At 41.6% G+C, this 17,942-nt stretch overlaps 1 protein-coding gene across 1 annotated transcript; it reads right to left on the bottom strand.

Annotated features, from left to right (window-relative positions):
• Nucleotides 1–1,908: 1,908 nt before the first annotated feature.
• Nucleotides 1,909–15,840, bottom strand: ERCC4 (ERCC excision repair 4, endonuclease catalytic subunit). The gene is made up of 11 exons (XM_062503776.1): nt 15,667–15,840; nt 13,937–14,117; nt 10,958–11,153; nt 9,419–9,626; nt 8,151–8,331; nt 7,671–7,805; nt 6,983–7,093; nt 5,232–5,823; nt 4,411–4,503; nt 3,702–3,814; nt 1,909–2,642 (listed from the first exon to the last, which is right to left on the bottom strand). The coding sequence occupies exons 1-11, from the start codon at nt 15,838–15,840 to the stop codon at nt 1,909–1,911; spliced, it is 2,718 nt and encodes a 905-aa protein (XP_062359760.1).
• Between the last annotated feature and the right edge of the window lie 2,102 nt (nt 15,841–17,942).

Below are 17,942 nucleotides of genomic sequence, written 5' to 3'. Positions count from 1 at the left end.
TCACCCCATACACATCAGTGCAAAAACTCCAAACCTCACAAACAAAGCTGAGGCAGCATCAGTGAAAAACCCCAAACCCACAGTTCATGGAGCACCCTAATACCCACTGCACAAGCAATGTTTGCTCTCAAAGGCTGGTCAGCTGCCCTTTTCTGAATGAGGCTCTACAGGCCATGCACTCAGGACAGTTTAATCTTACTCTGATTTTCAGTTCTCTTAGCACAACTTTACAGGCATTCTCAACCCTCCACACATCTGACAACATTAGTTTGAATAAGCAAAAGTCTCATGGAAAGACTTCCTTCTCATATTAAATAAATTAGAATGTAGGGCAACAGAAACCCTAAGATCTGGGATTGTAAACCACAGACTAAAAATAAAAATGTTCTGATATCAACACAGCCAAATGAAGAACAAGATAATGAACAAATTTAATCTTATTATGGGTGTATTTAAAAATAAAATTTGCATCTGCAGGAAAATGTTCCCTTGGAATTTTTGTCATAGCTCAGCCATAGATTAAAGTTAACAATTCATAATACACACTTAAAATGCACAATAAACATTTTAATGCACAGTACAGTTTTTACTGAACCTGAACACAAAAAATATTTTCTCCTTTCATGAAGGAGATAATATTGGTCTGTTGTTCCTATTAGAATCATATAAATACATGTGCAAGTCATAGATAAAGGTTTTTTAAATAGGAAATGTAAATACATTAGCATGGAATAACACTGGACCAACCCTTTTGGCAATGGCAGTTAGTTACACAGTTGTATCAAAGTTCAGTGTAGAATATATAGTTTCACAATGCACACATTCACAAACGTTCCCCTCTTTAATGCTACACAAAATGCTGAAAGTATTATATTCTACATGACAATGGCTTTACTGAGTTTAATAATACACTACACATTACACAGTTGATTTGAGACATAAAAATACAAGAGCAATAGGACACAAAAGAAGCCAATATTGGATGAACTTTCAACACTTTTAGAAAACCCTGCTTAGAAAACGACTATATTTTACAAGAGGAAATATTCTTTGGTATAAAGGAACAGTGCCAATGGTACACTCAGATTTTTCAATTTCAAGAGAAAGAGGAGAAAGAGCTGTCAAAACCGAGCGAAAAACAAAGCCTCTTAAAAGTAGAAGTAAGGCACACTTGAAATTAAGTTGCACTGTGGCACCACAGAATCTCTACCCAGGGACCACAGGAAAGCAGTTTGCAAGATCTAGCAAGACAGAGCTGTACTGGCTTAGGAATGGTAAAAAGTGTAACTGGTGATAAGGTAAGTAAGCAAAATGTAGAGCATAACATACAAATGGATTTTACTGTGAAAAAGGCTTGTGGTCATGTTCTAAAATTCAGGATTCAGACCCAGTATATTCTAAACAAACTCCTGAGTAAAGACCACAATGTGTTTCAAATAGCTCCATCACTGTCAATAGAAAACAGGCAGTTGCCAGAGAGTGAAAGATTAAAAATGGCAAAAGCAGTGTTCTATCATGCAGCGGATCACACAGATTAATCAAAGCACAGCACATTTTTAGCTTGCACAACACATCATAACTTTCACAAGAAAACACCTTTATCAGTCTTAGCACTTAATTCTTATGGTCTTGGTGAAAAACTTCATTTAGTTAATTCAGTGGTATTACAGAATTCGTTAAAGTGCTTTAAAAAGAATAAAAATAATTCACTTTTCTCTATTAAAAATATTTTTCCTTTTGAAACTTGCCTTCAGTAATAATTAACTCACATGTTAAAACCAATGGAACAGCATTAGCAAGAAACAGCTGGTTATCTTAGAGGGGGCATTTATTAAAGCATTTCATGAATTTGCCAAAGTACTCTGCCAGAAAAGGTTATCTGTGCCATGTGTTGAACAATCTCATGAGTCATCTTTTGCTTTTTCCTTTGGCTAGTGCCTCTGCACAGGTCAGGTGAATAAAGTCAAAGAGCTGTGTGGCACTGGTAGCATTACCCAAAATCTTGGCTAGCTCGTCCTTGGACAGTGTCACCAGCTCTGCGATGCTTTTAACATGGGTCATTAAGGCACGACAATTTTTTGCATTAACCCCTGGCATTTTTAGCAGGAAGTCCTGAGGCCCAGGGTTATACTTGTCTGACTGAGGGAGAATTTCGGAATCTGCGGTGATGGCCATCGCTGTTTCTGCGTCGGGTTGGGGATGGTTTTGTTTTAATTCTTCAAACAGTTCAGCAGTAGCGTGCGGAGAGGGACACCACAGGATTCGTAACTTTGGGAAGTGCAGTGTGAGGAGGGTTAGTTTAGAAGTAACATCATTACTGGAAATTTCTGGCTGTAAAGAGCCACGTGGGATCAAGGAGAAGGATTTGTTAGGATCAAATTCAATGAGGAGAACCGGCCGCTTGTAGTAGCGGCACATGGACACGCACTGTGAGTACAGCCTGCCATTGTTCAAGGAACCAATGAGATCGCTGATGCTCTTCCGCTCCACACAGATGTCCGGGGTCAGAATATAATCCCCAACCTCCAAAGTCACAGGCTCAATGTCTATCCCACGGCGATGGATCAGTGATGGAAGCTCACTACGGAATTCCCTCATATCCACAATTATGGTTTGCTGAACACCCTTCTGTTCCTGTCCACCTAAAGAGCAAAATAAACACTGTTATCCCCATACTTGGAACTTCCTGCTCCGTTTTTTTCCTGTGTGCTGCCAAGGCTTCTGCAACGGATGGACTTCTCATCTTACGTTGTACCTCAAATCAAGCAGTACAATAAACCCAGACTTCATTTGATTTTTAACTGCTAGAGAAAAGAAATGACGTTCCTAAATATATACTGTAGTTTATGGAGCATGCTCTGCAGCTTGATAAAACTACCATGCTACTTGCTCTAAGATTTGTATAGGTGACAATGAAATGCATCAAGCTGTAAATGAAAATTACTGAAATGAATCAGGGAAATCTTTAAAAGTCTGCCAGCAACATAAGATAATGAAGCAGATCCCTTTTATTTCTAGCTGTTTCCCACAGAAATAGAGCACTTTATTGTAGGAATTATGTGTTGGCCTCTATTGGATCTGCTGTAAGCATAAAGAGACTGCGGCACCAAGGCCACAAAAGATGTAATAGCAAAGAATAGAGAGCATGTGGCAAAAGAGAGCAGGATTACGGAAAAGACAGCAAAGAAAAACAGACAGAGGCACAGCATACATGTCAGAGGAAAAGAACAAAAATATGGTTAGAATTACCACAAAAGAAAAAGGACACTTTATTGCAAAGGAAGTGATCGGACCCATAATGTGCAGTTGTTTACCCAGGCAGCATGTTTTGCTAAGATGAAAAGAAGCTCCCAACATGTACCAGCTCAAGAACAACACTGACTTTGACCATCTGAAGACTTCAGTTTCTATGTTTTAATTTCTCTTTCTACAAGCACCACTAGACAGCCTCATAATCAACAATCTGACTAGAAAAAATCCAAATGGCATCTGTCTTAATGGTCAAATACTTCATCAACCTGTATTTTCAGAGGAAACCACAGTTCATTGTCACTGGGAAATAATGTTTCTTTAGCATGAAGACTGCAGAGCCAATGTACAACGTGTCACTGCCCCAGGTGCTTTGAGGGAGACTTAAAGTGCAATAGTTATGGGAGTTTTGGAAAGTTCTGGGCTGCAAGCCTGACCTAGGAGCTGCTCACCTGCTTTGCGCGTGTCAGCAGAGACAGAGGCAGGTCTAGCATCTCTGAGGAGGTCTAAGTTTGTTTCATCTCTTCCTTCTCTTTCTTCAGGAACAACCATGCTGGCCTTCTCTCTAAGGAACCACAAACAAACTCACGTTAAAAACTGCAAATGCAGGACTAAAGAAGATTGAAATACTTCAATACCCTTCATCCAGATGTAAAATGATAAACAGTGTAATACTAAATGCAAACCCAACCAGAAATGCAATTTACTGGGTTTTTCTAGGTTTTTCTTTTACAAAGGAACTAATGACTAGTAATAGCACTGTAACCCAATGAGAAGGCACTGTCAGCAAAAATACTGTCTTATACAGTCTAAGGAAATAATAGTTTTGTTTAGCCAGTTGACTGAGGTTATAAAAGCTTTAGAAATTATCTTACAAGCAATGTTACCTGCAATTACACAAATGAACTTCATAGACAATTAGGAAAAAATTCAGGTGATGCTGATTAGCCTTTACATTAATACTGAGTCCTTTGTAAAGGAAAGCTTTGACTTCTTGGTGATTCTCAATAGGAAAGTAGTCTTTACATCCAACAAAGAATTGAATTAAAAGTTTATTTAAAGCCTTCACACAGTTAAGAACTTCACTCTATTTAAAATGTTAGCATATTGGGGAATTACATGAAACATTAATTACAAAGACATTCGAACTAATTGTCTTACCGAATGAGTTTTTCAAAGGCCTCCTTCTCTTTCCTCAGAGCTGTGAGGTAGCGCTGCTCTTCTGTGGAGCCCCCATATATGAGGAAATAAACTCTGTAGGTATAAAAGAGAAAAAAAACAAAAGAGGTCACAAAACTCTGTATTAAGTTAAAGAAATCTACAACCAATAAATTTAAGATTAGTAGTAGTAGTAGTAGTAGTAGTAGTGACTGACAAGTTAGTTAACAGTATATTAAATTTTAAGTTTTCTGTATTTTTAATTAGTATGTAACATTTATTCATAAAACTGAGTTTTGCAAGTCCCAGGTGTACTAAATGCATATACCCAATGTGGTGTTTTCTGTTACCAAATCCTATAACTGCAAATACTAATTTTCTTTATTGTGTTTCCTTTACTTGCTTCTTTGTTACAGTTTTTAAATTACTGGTCTTCAGCATGATCAACATCAGGAAATGTGAAAATTAACTAAACCCAAAATGAATCCCTTTGTTTAAAAATCATATCTTCAGAGATGGTTTAAAATAAGATTACACCACCTCAAAATGATCTCCTGCCACTAAAATCTTTGGAGCAGAGGTCTTGGAATTTTTTTTTTTTTAACAGATACGATTCTGCTGTTAAGGGACTAAATACCTTCTGGAAAGTAAAAATTATCTTTTGGTTACACCAGACATTATGCTTTTGTTTAAACTTAAGGGCTCAACAGGAACTGAAATGTAGCTAATGAAAATGAACAGCAGCATGCTCTGCATTGACTGCTGACAGTGCACCATTATTTTTTTATTTTCAGACTAGAATTACCCAGGCTAAGCCAACTTGCCTCAAAGGCTTCCCGGGCCTGCTCGCCTTGTAGATTTCCAGCTGCCGAACAAAAGTGAGTTCTGCATCATACAACACAACATATCTGGGTTCCACTTCATGCAGCACCCGAGTGAGCGCGTAGGGATCCCCACACCCCTGCAGCGGGTGGATAATTGTCAGCGGGTCCTTGAAAATCCCATAGTAACAATCTGAGGGCAAGTTCACATCAAAATCTTCAGGAATGGTCTCTTCCGTGTTGCCTTCTTGGCTATCACTTAATTCTTTGTTGTCTCCCACCTCAAATTCCTCTCTTTTTTCCTCTTCAGTTTTCCCTATCATTTGGATTATAGTCCGGTCTTGCTGCTTCTTGTGTTTATTTTGTTTTGAAGAAGCAGTGAGTTTGGCTTTTTTGACTTGAGGCCCTGTGTCTGGTTTGGCATTTCCTTTGGACTTAATGACTTTTCTGTCCTTAATCCACACTTCTCCAGCTTTCTCGTCCTTTCCGAAGGTTTTGTTATATAGTCTTGTTAAAAAAGCTTCTGCTCCAGCAATAATATACTCCCTGAGCTGTGCACAGGCTCGGTCATCACTGGCACAAATGAGCACTTGCCCTGCAGTCAAGAAACAACACCATGTTTACAGCCTGTAATGCTGTGCTTCTTATCCAGCTACAAGCATCTCCTGAGCCAATGGCTTGCACTGATCCAAGCACTGTGCCTGCCAAATGCCTTGACATTCGGCTGCCACAGTTGCTCTGGACTTTGAGAGAGTCTAACATGCATGGCTTTTTGTACCAAATAACATTAGAGAAGATTAATGGAAGTTCAACATTCCTTATTCTTATAATAGCTAAATAAAGTTTTCCTTCTGACCATTGGAAATGAGGCAGATACAGCATGTGTTGGAACATACTCGAACAACTACTCATTTTCAAGATGTGGAATAAGATAGAATTTAATTTAGACCATTCTAATTTTTCAGCTGTGTTAGAGAGTCTACAAAACACATTTCACACAGTATTATTGACATTTGTGAACAACAATTCCTCACAAGCTGACTCAGAGAAACTCCTACAACACTAGGTGAGAGAACCAGTTCTTACCCAGAGTCAGAACACTGTGGGTGGGAGAAAAGAGCACTTTTTTACCCTTACTATTTCCTAAAATAAAACTTGTTAAATTTTAAGGGAATGAAAAGCCCTAAAATAGGAAAGGCAGGAAAGCTGTTAAGACTCTTTCCCCTGCCTCCTAATCGCTACTTCATTTATATGCAACTCATGAGAAGCAAATTTTCAGGTGCATGAAAAGAATGTGCAAGTTAGAAAGGCTAAGAACAGAAGACAAGAACCCCTATTTTTGTTTTGAACCCAAACTTCAGAAATGAGTGAATGGTACCTTGATAATTATAAATTTCCACATCAGTTTTATTTAGCTTGGAACTAAGATATCAGTACACTACTAAAATGTAACCTAAATTTTTTTTTTTTTTCAGAATAACACAGGTTCTTTCCTAAAAAGTATTGCATTGCAGGAACAAATAGCATTTCTCTTTTAGAGCAAGCTGATAAGAGTTTACATAAAACTATCTAATTTCACATAGTTTATGTTCATAATGTACATAAATTCCTCATCTTAAAGCCACAAATCACTAAATTTAAACCAGCTCTTTGATAAAACTACATAAAAGAATTAGTTCCTTCTCTCCAAGGTCAAGTAGAAGTACAAACCAGTAGAAGTATTGGAAAGCTCACATTATTTAGTATGCTCTCACCTGGACCACCAAGGTTGTCACTGTTCTTATTCTCATTTTCAATCTCTTTCAGTACTTCTCTCAAAGCTTCCCATTTTGGGTTACTTTCTAGAACCAATTCCCTTTTCAGTTCTGAAACAAAGTAAGATTGAACACAGCAACTCTTGCAGCCAAAATATCCTTCAGACTTTAAATCAGCGGTTAGATGTCAATAGTGTGATGGTTGCTGGCACATATGATATTCAACAGCCTACATATGCAACTTGTTATGCAAATGAGGTGGAGAACTCTCTTAAATTTAAAAATGGAGATAAGTGCCTTTTTGAAGCAAAACGCTGAAGTATTCACTCATTCTTCAATTCTGAAACTGCTGAATATATTTTTTAAATAAAAGCAACCACAGCTTCCTACTCTTTCACTTAAGATAATAAAGATGAAGATAAATATCAATGAAATGCAAGAATAATTCCACAAAAGCTCTCCCAGTGATCAGCTGAGCAAGCTTAGGAGAATCCCCTACTTCGTGACTCTTTTATGTTGTTTATTATATGCTTTTGGAACTAAGATTATGTCTCAATTTATCCCAGCTAACAGACTTGACATTCTGAGCTGTGGAAGTTCATGCAGGGAACCAGAGCACAAGTAATAATATGCTAAGCACTTGGAATCGTGTGACACTCTCAAACTTAAAATTAGGAATCATCAGTACCAGTTTCCTTCTTTACTTCACGTTTTTCAGAGCCTGAGCCTTTGCCTTTCTGATTCAGTTTCTCATCTGCAATGCGATAAACTCGAGCTCGAGCATTCACAAACATTGAAGTACTGGAGTCAAGGAACAGCCAGCCTGGAGAGGAAATGAGAAGGAAGCAGTAGTAGTTTGACATCTGCACTGTGTATGTGTTCCAACCCTCTGCAGTAAAAGCCCCAGATATACCTGGAATACCTGCCCTACCTGCTTGCTGTGTAATCACCAGCTTAATAAAAGGCAGAAATGTGATGCAAATCTCACACCGTTAAGTAACAGCAGTTAAGTGGGAAGATGAAAGAACTATCTGTCAATAAAAACCTACATCTTATGGCTGGTTGTGTAAAACCTAATTAGATATCTTCACATGTTTGGGAACAATAATTAAAAACATCAACATTGCATTGTTTCCTGCATTAACTTGTATGGTTATTCCATGTTTACCTGAATTCTCACCAAAAGCTTTTTCACTTGCTTTCAGTGACTCCAGGAGGTTAAGGAAAGTGACACAATCATACTGGGTTAGATACAGTAGCAAAGTACGAAGGACCTTCAAATCCTGGACCAAAGACTTGGTCTTAGCTCCAAGCTGATGCCAGAGAGGATCTAAATAGTGACGTATTGTCTGGAAATAAAAATTGCAAAGTTTGGAGTCTCAAACACACAATATTGCATTATAGCTTCTAACCAAGATGAGAATGCACTTTAACTTTACAGGGGACACTCTGGTTTCCCAAAGTCATTACACATACCAAAATATGTACAAAAGATGTACTGATGAGATATTGTTTTGATATAAGCTACCATATTTTAGCAAAGTTAACATAATATAGATGTCTTTATGAAAAACATTTCAGCAACTAGCAGACATATATCATTTAATGCTTTCAGTAATTTTTTTCCTTTCCATCTAATAATAAAATACTGGTAAAATTATTAAAAAACACCCTTATTTTACTGGTACTAGCCTGTTGTATATAGTAGCTAGTGTCCTTTACTTAGGTACAGCAAAACCATTATAATGTCGTTTAGTTTCCAAAACCAGATAGAACCATGAAGATGCACAATTTTTAGAGCCCAAAAAAACCCCTTCAAATATTTAAAGTACAGAAGGCCTTCCATCCAGATTAAATCACAGTTAACCAATAACTGTGTTGCACTATGGTAGCTGATTTCACCCTAACGAAAGCTTATGTGTGCCAAACATTGCAGATCTGTCAAAAGTAATAGTGAACACAAAGTTATTGGCATAGATAATGATTAAAGATACAGATGTATGCATGTGCATATTGTCTATTATGTACAGTGCTTTTCCTACTTGATGAAATAAAAAACACAGCCAAGAAATTCAAAAGGAAAAGAGGAGTATGTGTGTGGCTCTTACTGATACTTATCTCTGAAGTGTTCTGAAGTTGCAGCTGTTCTTTTAATAACAGCAGCAACAATTATTATTACAACCATGAATTGGGGTGTTCTTACTATTGGGACTTTGGAAATGAAGGAAGAACAATAATACCAATACATCAAAAACCCTACTGGCAACTGTCACATCACCATTACATCCCCTTGTACCAGTAACAGATATGTCATGGAAGAACACTCAGGTGCTGCTGGTTATTTCATTTGCAAATAACATTTCTGTTTGCATGGCAGGCACTTCAGAGATCTATATCCTGTTTCTTAAGACACTGCAGAACAATCGAAATGGTTACCTTGTCGAAAGGTTTAGCAATAGCATTCTCTAAAGATAGATCTTCTACTTCAAGAGCTGGGTTGTAACGTTTGAGTTCCCTCAGACATGCATTCAGAATGTCCAGGATTGCAGTCTGGATAGCAAGCATAGCAGGGGTCATTGCCACATGTATTTCCACCACTTCAGGTTTATGCTTCTCTAAAAAGGAGTGCACTGCTATATGAAATCTAAGAGAAAAACAGCTTCTTAAGATTGACATGGATAGTTTTGTTTGACTTAGTTTGTTTGACTCAAAAGTTTGTATAAACTACAATTACAGTTAATTCCAAAATCAGTTTCTACTGATGTAAAGACTGCAATCTTATGAACAGCCTTGGAAAACCATCTGTTCCACAATTATGACTGTAGTCATTCTAGTCATGTGAGCCTATAGTCTGGTGAATGATCCATGGAAAATTACTGCACTGGATTCTGCATCATCATCACACGTAGCAAATATTAAAATAAGCCCAAAACATTATATAAGGGAGAAACTGGAGGGGTTTATAAATTCTCTGAAATCACACGGCTACACCAGCAGATTTTGTGACATTCCCAGCTTGCAATGACAACCTGGAGGTCCTTGTTGGAACCCTGTCCTCAGAGCCACTACAGCTGCACAGATCCAGAGATGTCACCTGACTGTTCTGACAGGATGAGGCTCAGAGAACCCGATGGCTGCTGACCTCTGCAACTCCAGGGACACTTCCCTTACTGCAGCCTGCAGCCCCAGGTCCTTTCAGGGAAGTCAAGGAAGAAAATCTAGGGAGCTTCTACTCATCCTTTCCTACCCTAGGTATGGTCACTTCTACTTTCTTGGGATATTGAAAGGCAGACTGTTAAGGGATTTACAATGCAGAGGAACAGTTCATTAAGGAGTGAAACACATCCCAGCCTGGACTAACAGAACAAATGGGCAGAGCTCCTGCCCAGGGCAGGAGCACTGACTGGGTCATCAGAGAGTGTCCAGTTGCATTTGTGAATCTGCTCCTGGAAGCCTCAGTGCATGCCACATCTTGGCAATTTGTTTTTTAACAGTCATCAAGAAATGTCCTTCATACACAGCATACCTTTAAGATTAAAAAAATCTGACATGTAGAAAGAGGTGCATGGAATTTCATCACAGCTGGAAACAAACACCTTCATGAATAGCAGAACTGAGAGACTGCTTTCCTATAATTTCATGACTTAAATACTCTTGTTTAGTAAGAGAAGTTTTTCTTTAACTGTTAGGAATATCACTTTTTGCTGTGATTTCTGTTGACTAAAAGGACAGCTCTACCATAAGGTTCATCCCCTTAATAGAGTCAATTTGAGTCTATTTTCAAAAACACTCTCATAAATTCAGCATCTTTAAGACTACTCCTGTCAAAAATGGAAAAAAAATTGTTTGGGAATACAGGAGGGAACACAGATTGGCAGCGTGACTGCATACACCTCGTTTTCTTAGGAACCCACTGTAAGATCCTTCATCTTTCCTCAAAGTCTAACCCTCCAGTGAAGTAAAGAAGTGCCTCACCTTGGCCACAGATAAAGCTTCCCAACAAAAAGATTTTTCATTACTCTTTCCACATGACAAAAGCCAGTGTTAAATGCAACTGCATTATCTGTAAAAGCTTTAATGAAGCCTTGCTTGTTCTTCTGGCGATAAAGTCGCAAGATGAACGCTTCCTGACAAGACTCAATGATTCTGTGTGCTTTGTACACCAAAATGCCTGGCAAAAGGAAAAAAATCAAGTTAAAAAAATACAGAAAGATCCAGTTTTGTACAGATTTTTCCTCGCAACTTTCCAATTCTTCTACTGTTCTGTTAATTACAGGAATTCAAGTCTTCTAAAATGAAGATTGAGCAAACTTTCTGGGGTTAAAAGAAGTGATTCCTCAGCTTCAGTGCCATGGAATTGCCGGATAACAGAACTGAGTTAATAATGCATCTTGAATAGAAAAAAAAAAGCTTGTGCATGAATAGTAGGACTTACTAGCTTGGAAAATTCTTTAGTCTCAAGGCATAACTTGAACTTGAGCCTTCTAAAAGCAGGAAAAGCAAATGCATGACATAACACACTATTACAACAAAGCAAATTCGATGTGTTTGAGGCTGTGATAGTTGAATTCTTTAGTTAAGAGAAATTGTGGAATTACAGACCTGTCAAGTAACTTTCATTTGTAACAGGTCAAGTGTTCACATAATCAAAGAACTTCTGAAAACATTTATTTGGCTTTTCTCTCCCATCTGACAGTCATATTCACACTCAAGGACAGCTAGTATTATCAAATATATGAGTACACCACCAGTCTTCTTCATGAGTACACCACCAGTTTTCTTCATGGCTATGGGTGTAGTGGGACTAAAAGACCTATCAAGCACATTTCAATAACAAGAAATGAAGCAAGAGTTTAATTTAATTATGTGTTTGAGGCGAACACTTCTGGAGTTCACAGTTCACTCAGCCAAGACCTGCTAAACTGAGGCTTGTTTTTCCCTCATGCTAATTATGTTAAACAGCACATAGCATTATTTTCCCTCTTCCCCTACTGAAGTAAGGCCTATGTGGTACCTGTTCACAGCTTCCAGTGGAATCAAAAATGCCTTTCTAAAGTGGAAGCAAAGGACATCAAATATCACAGGCTTTGCCTTGTGCCTACATAAGCCAATAAACTTACAGACCATTTAATTTCTGCAACAGGTCTCCTCAACTCAGCACCCAGCCATTGATTTTAACATGCCTTTGCTTGCTAAATAAAAAAAGCATGAAGGAAAAATACTTCCATTTAACTGCTTGCCATTCATGATTAAGTCCTCAAATAATCCACTACAAGGTATTTTTCCATCTAGATATCATTAAATCTGTTGTATGAAACAAATTTTTCAGTACATAATGATCATAGTAATCTCTGAACAACTTCCAGTTTATCAAGATGTGACCCCAGACGGACATGAAAGAAAGAATGACATGACAGAATGTCTAACAGATCGGTAAGATTGTGTTTCTAATAATACTTTCCTGCTATTAGTCAACAAATATATCTGCTTATGAAGGGAGTTCACACCTGCTCTGTAAGCCTTGGTAGAAACAACTTGCCACCTCTTATTACACCAACTTGCATCAGTTCCACTGTGCTGTCAAGTACTTAATTTCTACTTAGCTAAAACCACCAGGAATAATTCGGCTTTACTGCAGTGATAATTTCTTATCTTCATTTAGCTGGATTTATGAGTTCATCAGATGTTAATTCACACTGGTTTCACAAATTACACTTTTAACATCTAGAAAGGCTTTTGCTGTTATCTCCTCATGTAACACTACTACAAGATTTTGTTGTACAATCTCACACACAGACAAAGCACACAGACCCAGGTGTTGGAAGGCCCGGAATGAAGCCACCAGTCGTTTGCAGGTGCTCTCACACCGACCTCTGGTGGCAATGCAAAACTTGTCAAAGCTCTGTGGCACTACAGGACAGCAGCAGTTTTAAAACTTCACTGTATTTCTTCTTTTCATCTTTCTTTTTTTTTAATTTTTCTTTTCTTCTTTGGTAGGGTAAAAACGTAGAGAGGAAGGAGTCAAGGGAAAAAGAGAAATTACCACAGAAAACCTATTCACTTCTTTTGAATTTAGAAATATCAGAATTAACAAATCTGGTGTTCTTTGACTCCAGCATAAAAGTGTTCAAAATGTTTTACAGTGGAACTTGCTATAGCTTGACTAAAAGGAAGGAAGTACAGCTTCTGAAGCAGAAACTCACATTCTTCTAAGCATACAATATTCAGCTATGCTTAATCATTAAGATATTAACACTTAGAAAACAGTAGAATTTTCTTAAATCCCCGGCTCTTCGAAATCTCTTTTTCCAGCTCTCCAGGATGTTACAGGGTTTCCAGCTTAGACAGGAACATAGAGTGTTCCTCTAAGAAGAGGAACACTAAAACAAGATTGGCTGGGGGAGAAGGGGAACAGAACTTGAGAACAGAAGGGTAACTCTCATATCTTCCATGTATAGCTTCTATATAACTACAAAAAAAAAGGTTGCAAGCTATTCCCCAAAACTTTACAATCACAGTAATAGCATTACTTCATAATACTGATATTTGCATAGTATGTCAATACAAAGATTAGTGAGGTATTTTTTGATGAGAAGTCATCAGGAGTAATTTGTTAATTCCAAAAGGTAAAATGTGCAAGGCTCATAAAGCATGACATCTAAAATCAATTTTAATGAAAGGCCAATAGAGCACAGGATACTATTTCACCAAATGCAATAAATTATTCTTCTTTGAAAGCCTTTTTAAACTGTATGATTAAATAAATGAGTCGAGAGAAAAAAATTAAAAATATGAAATAACTACATATTTGCTTCTTTTACCTGAGTCTTGGTGGGGGGAGAAAAGGGAATAATTCATCAACCTCAATAGCTGTTAGTAGAACTCTTCATACAGAATTAAGCTTTGTGTATCTTCAAACAGAACACTCTTAAGTTTATTTCATTAAGCTCTTACCGGTAATGAGATTGGCAGGAATTCTGTCAGTGAGGAAATCTACCACAAGGATCCGACTTGTTGCAAAGATGACTCCTCCTTGTGTATAAAATTCATACCGAGTATTATTTGCAATTTCATTGGTAACGCGTCGAGGGAGATGAACAACTCCATCTGACCTCAGCTGATCAATAAAATACTCCTAAACCAAATACAATAAAAACACAAGCCATTATTGTAGTGTCCAAGGCAAGGGATCCAAAAAGCACCTTTAGTACACATACTCTGGAAATGTGGAGATGTCAAAAACAAATTAAGACATGATAGTTTAACATACTAAAAGAAGACAGAATTATTATGATTTTTTCTTTGACATATTTTCTTCAGTTTCAAACTCATCTGGGTGATTTAAAAGATCTACATAGTCAGTAGTAACTAGACAATACTTACATAAAAATGAGCAACTGACACTTCAAGGAGCTTATATTTTCTTATATTTCAATATCTCATTTTCAGAGAAAATGCAATTTTAATACTGCCTTAAGAACAGAGAATTGGGAAGAGATCACCTTTTAGTGCCCTCACCTGTCATTAGATGACTATAGCACCTAGACCATATACACCAAGCTTAATCTCATAAACTGCAGCTGTGATCTTTATTCACCTCTGCTTGCTACAAAAGGTCCCCCAAGACCTCCCCTTCCTGATGGTGGGAAATTTGCCTGGTTCCAGAGAAAAAAGAGCAACTTTTTTTTGCACAATTAGGGACAAAACTGTAGAGCCCAACAAGCATGTTTCAACCCTTTCTCCTCACTGGTTACTCATAAGTATGTACTTGTTTTAGCTCATTAGTATTACTAGGACTTCGTTGTGCTGCAGGAGTAGAAATTCAACTGCCATGATCCCAAATGCAGGTGGTTTGACAGCCTCCCCAGGACTTTGGGATGGACAATAAACTGTCCTGAGCCAGCAGTGCCCCTGTGGCCCAGAAGGCCAAGGGGATCCTGGGGTGCATTAGGAAAAGCTTTGCCAGCAGGTCAGGGAGGTGACCCTGCCCCTTTGCTCAGCCCAGCTGGGGCACACCTGCAGTGCTGGGTCCAGTCCTGGGCTCCTCAGGACAAAAGTGACACGGAGCTCCTGGAGCAGAGGGTGACAAAGAGGATGAGAGGACTGTAGCATCTCTCTTGTGAGGAAAGGCTGAGGGAGCTGGGGCTGCTCAGGCTGTTGAGCAGATGGCTGAGAGGGGACCTCAGCAGTGTCTGTCAGTGTGAGCAGGGAGAGCTCAGAGCAGGGACCGGGCTCTGCTCCCTGGGGCCAGCAATGGACAGGAGGAACGGGCAGGAGCTGATGCCCAGGAAGTTCCACCGGAACGCGAGGAAGAACTTCTCTGTGAGGGACGGAGCACTGGGACGGAACGTCCAGAGAGGCTGTGGAGCCTCCCTCGCCGGAGATATTCCAGAGCCAGCTGGACACAATCCTGTGCCGTGTGCTCTGGGATGGCCCTGCCCGAGCAGGGACCAGATGAGCCCCTGCGGTCCCCACCAACCTGACCCGTTCTGTGGTTCTGCGCCGGGGCCGGTGCACAGCGCCCGGCCCGCCCCACGCCCTGGCCTCACCGGAGCCCGCACACCCTCCCGCCAGCCCGGGGAGCTGCTCCGCCGCCCGGGGCAGCGACAGAGCCGCGGGCCGCCCCCGGGACGCGCCCGCCGCAGCCGGGAGGGGAAGGGGCGGGCGCCGGCAGCTGCCCTCACCTCCTCGGCGGGGCTGGTGTTGAGCACGAGCACGAGGTTGGCGGGCTCGCAGTAGAGGCGCAGGAAGCGCAGCAGCAGGCGGTCGATGCCGAGCCCGCGGGCGCACACGACGAGCCCGTCGCGGTGGAACAGCTCCAGGAAGATCTGGCTCTCGTGCTCCAGCAGCGCCGCCATCGCCGCACCGCCCCTGCGCACGCGCGCGCGCCCCAACAGCGCCTCCTGCCGGGCCAGCGCGCGCTCCTGCCGGCCGGGCGGTGTCCCGGGGGCGCGCGGGCGGGGTCCCTCAGGGGAAGGTCCGAGCCCTCAGGGGTACCCACAGCGGACGGGGGTCCCTCAGGAGAACGTCCGACCCCTCAGGGGTACCCACAGCGGACGGGGGTCCCTCAGGGGAAGGTCCGAACCCTCAGGGGTACCCACAGCGGGCGGGGGTCCCTCAGGGGAACGTCCGAGCCCTCAGGGGTACCCACAGCGGACGGGGGTCCCTCAGGGGAACGTCCGAGCCCTCAGGGGTACCCACAGCGGGCGGGGGTCCCTCAGGGGAACGTCCGAGCCCTCAGGGGTACCCACAGCGGACGGGGGTCCCTCAGGGGAACGTCCGAGCCCTCAGGGGTACCCACAGCGGGCGGGGGTCCCTCAGGGGAAGGTCCGAACCCTCAGGGGTACCCACAGCGGACGGGGGTCCCTCAGGGGAACGTCCGAGCCCTCAGGGGTACCCACAGCGGACGGGGGTCCCTCAGGGGAACGTCCGAGCCCTCAGGGGTACCCACAGCGGGCGGGGGTCCCTCAGGGGAAGGTCCGAGCCCTCAGGGGTACCCACAGCGGACGGGGGTCCCTCAGGGGAACGTCCGAGCCCTCAGGGGTACCCACAGCGGGCGGGCACGACGCCCACACACGAGCTGCTGCTGCGGCAGACGAGTCTCCGCTTCTCCCCGTGAACGGGGTGTGTGCCGACTGGGGATGCGAGGTAGCCGGTCTTTTGCAATTATTTTGTGTTTGTTATGGCCCGAGGGATCGGCCTGACGTTCTCTCAGGGGAGGTTTGGGTTTGATACTAGGAAAAGGTTTTTCATCCAATCGGGTGGGCACTGAACGGGCTCCCCAGGGCTGACAGAGCTCCAGGAGTATTTGGACACCACTCGGGCACAGGGCAAGATTGTTGGAGTGTCCTGTGCGTGGCCAGGAGTTGGATCGATGATTCTCGTGGATCCTTCCTACCCACAGAATATTCTGTCATTCCGCTATCTTTTACTGGGTAGTTGCATTTTTTTTTAAACACCAAACCCAAACTCTCCTGAGTTCTCCTCTCACCCGGCATCGGCACCTCGCTGTTTCCGTGGTGCCCGGCCCGGTCAGTGCACAGAAGGCCGCTCGTGCCCACAGCTGTGAAGGCACTCCGAGAGCTTTGACAATTGTTATAAATGAGAAACAAAGTCTCGATATTTAGCAGAATTTAGATTGCTTTATTTGATATAGACGGAGCAAGCAGCGCTGGGGAACGTGAGGGGTCACTGCCCACTCCACCCTCCACTGAACCTTGGTTGGCAGCTCCTTTTTATAGTATGGTTTTCCTTGTGGTCTCCGGACAGTTTGTCATCTGGTCTTGGTAAATAAGGAACAGTAGATGCGGGGGGTCTGGTCTTAACAGATCGACTGGGATTGATTACAACAAGGAAGGAAATCTGGTATTGCAAAATCTTTCAGGTTGCAATTGATTATACAAAGGTAGGAAATCTGATTTTGCAATATCTTTCAGGCTGTGGGAAACCCCCATTTTACAAACTGGTATCAATTACAATTTACTAAAACCCACAATATTCATAACAAAATAATTTAAACAGAATTATTTAATAATACATATTTTTCTCTATCTAATGTCCATGCTTCATTTCAGACCTTAGTATTCTAGTTTATACAAACCCCAATACATTTATGATTAACACAAATCTTTTATCAATTATCACAGAAACAACTGGAAATACAGGGCACTCCCCAGACTTCCCTCCAATTTAGCCGAGTATCATGGAATCACAGAAGGGTTTGGGATGGAAAGGACCCTCGTATCTCCCAGTTCCACGCCCTGCCGTGGCAGGAACATCTCCGTGTAGCCCAGGCTGCTCAGAGCCGCTGCGGTGGCCCCGGTTCAGGTGGGTCAAAGTCCCTCTCTGGAAAGGCAAGGAGAAGGCTGGCAGCTTTGTTCGCAGGGCTGCTGGGGAGAGGGGCAGCGCCCCGCCCGCTCTTCCAGCCCGGGAACCTGCGCGAAATGTTCCCATCACTTCT

This window comes from Cinclus cinclus, chromosome 16 (assembly GCF_963662255.1).
Source record: "Cinclus cinclus chromosome 16, bCinCin1.1, whole genome shotgun sequence".
Classification (NCBI taxonomy): Eukaryota; Metazoa; Chordata; class Aves; order Passeriformes; family Cinclidae; genus Cinclus; species Cinclus cinclus.
Note: the sequence above shows the minus strand (reverse complement) of the source record. Positions and strands in the feature narration are given on the sequence as shown.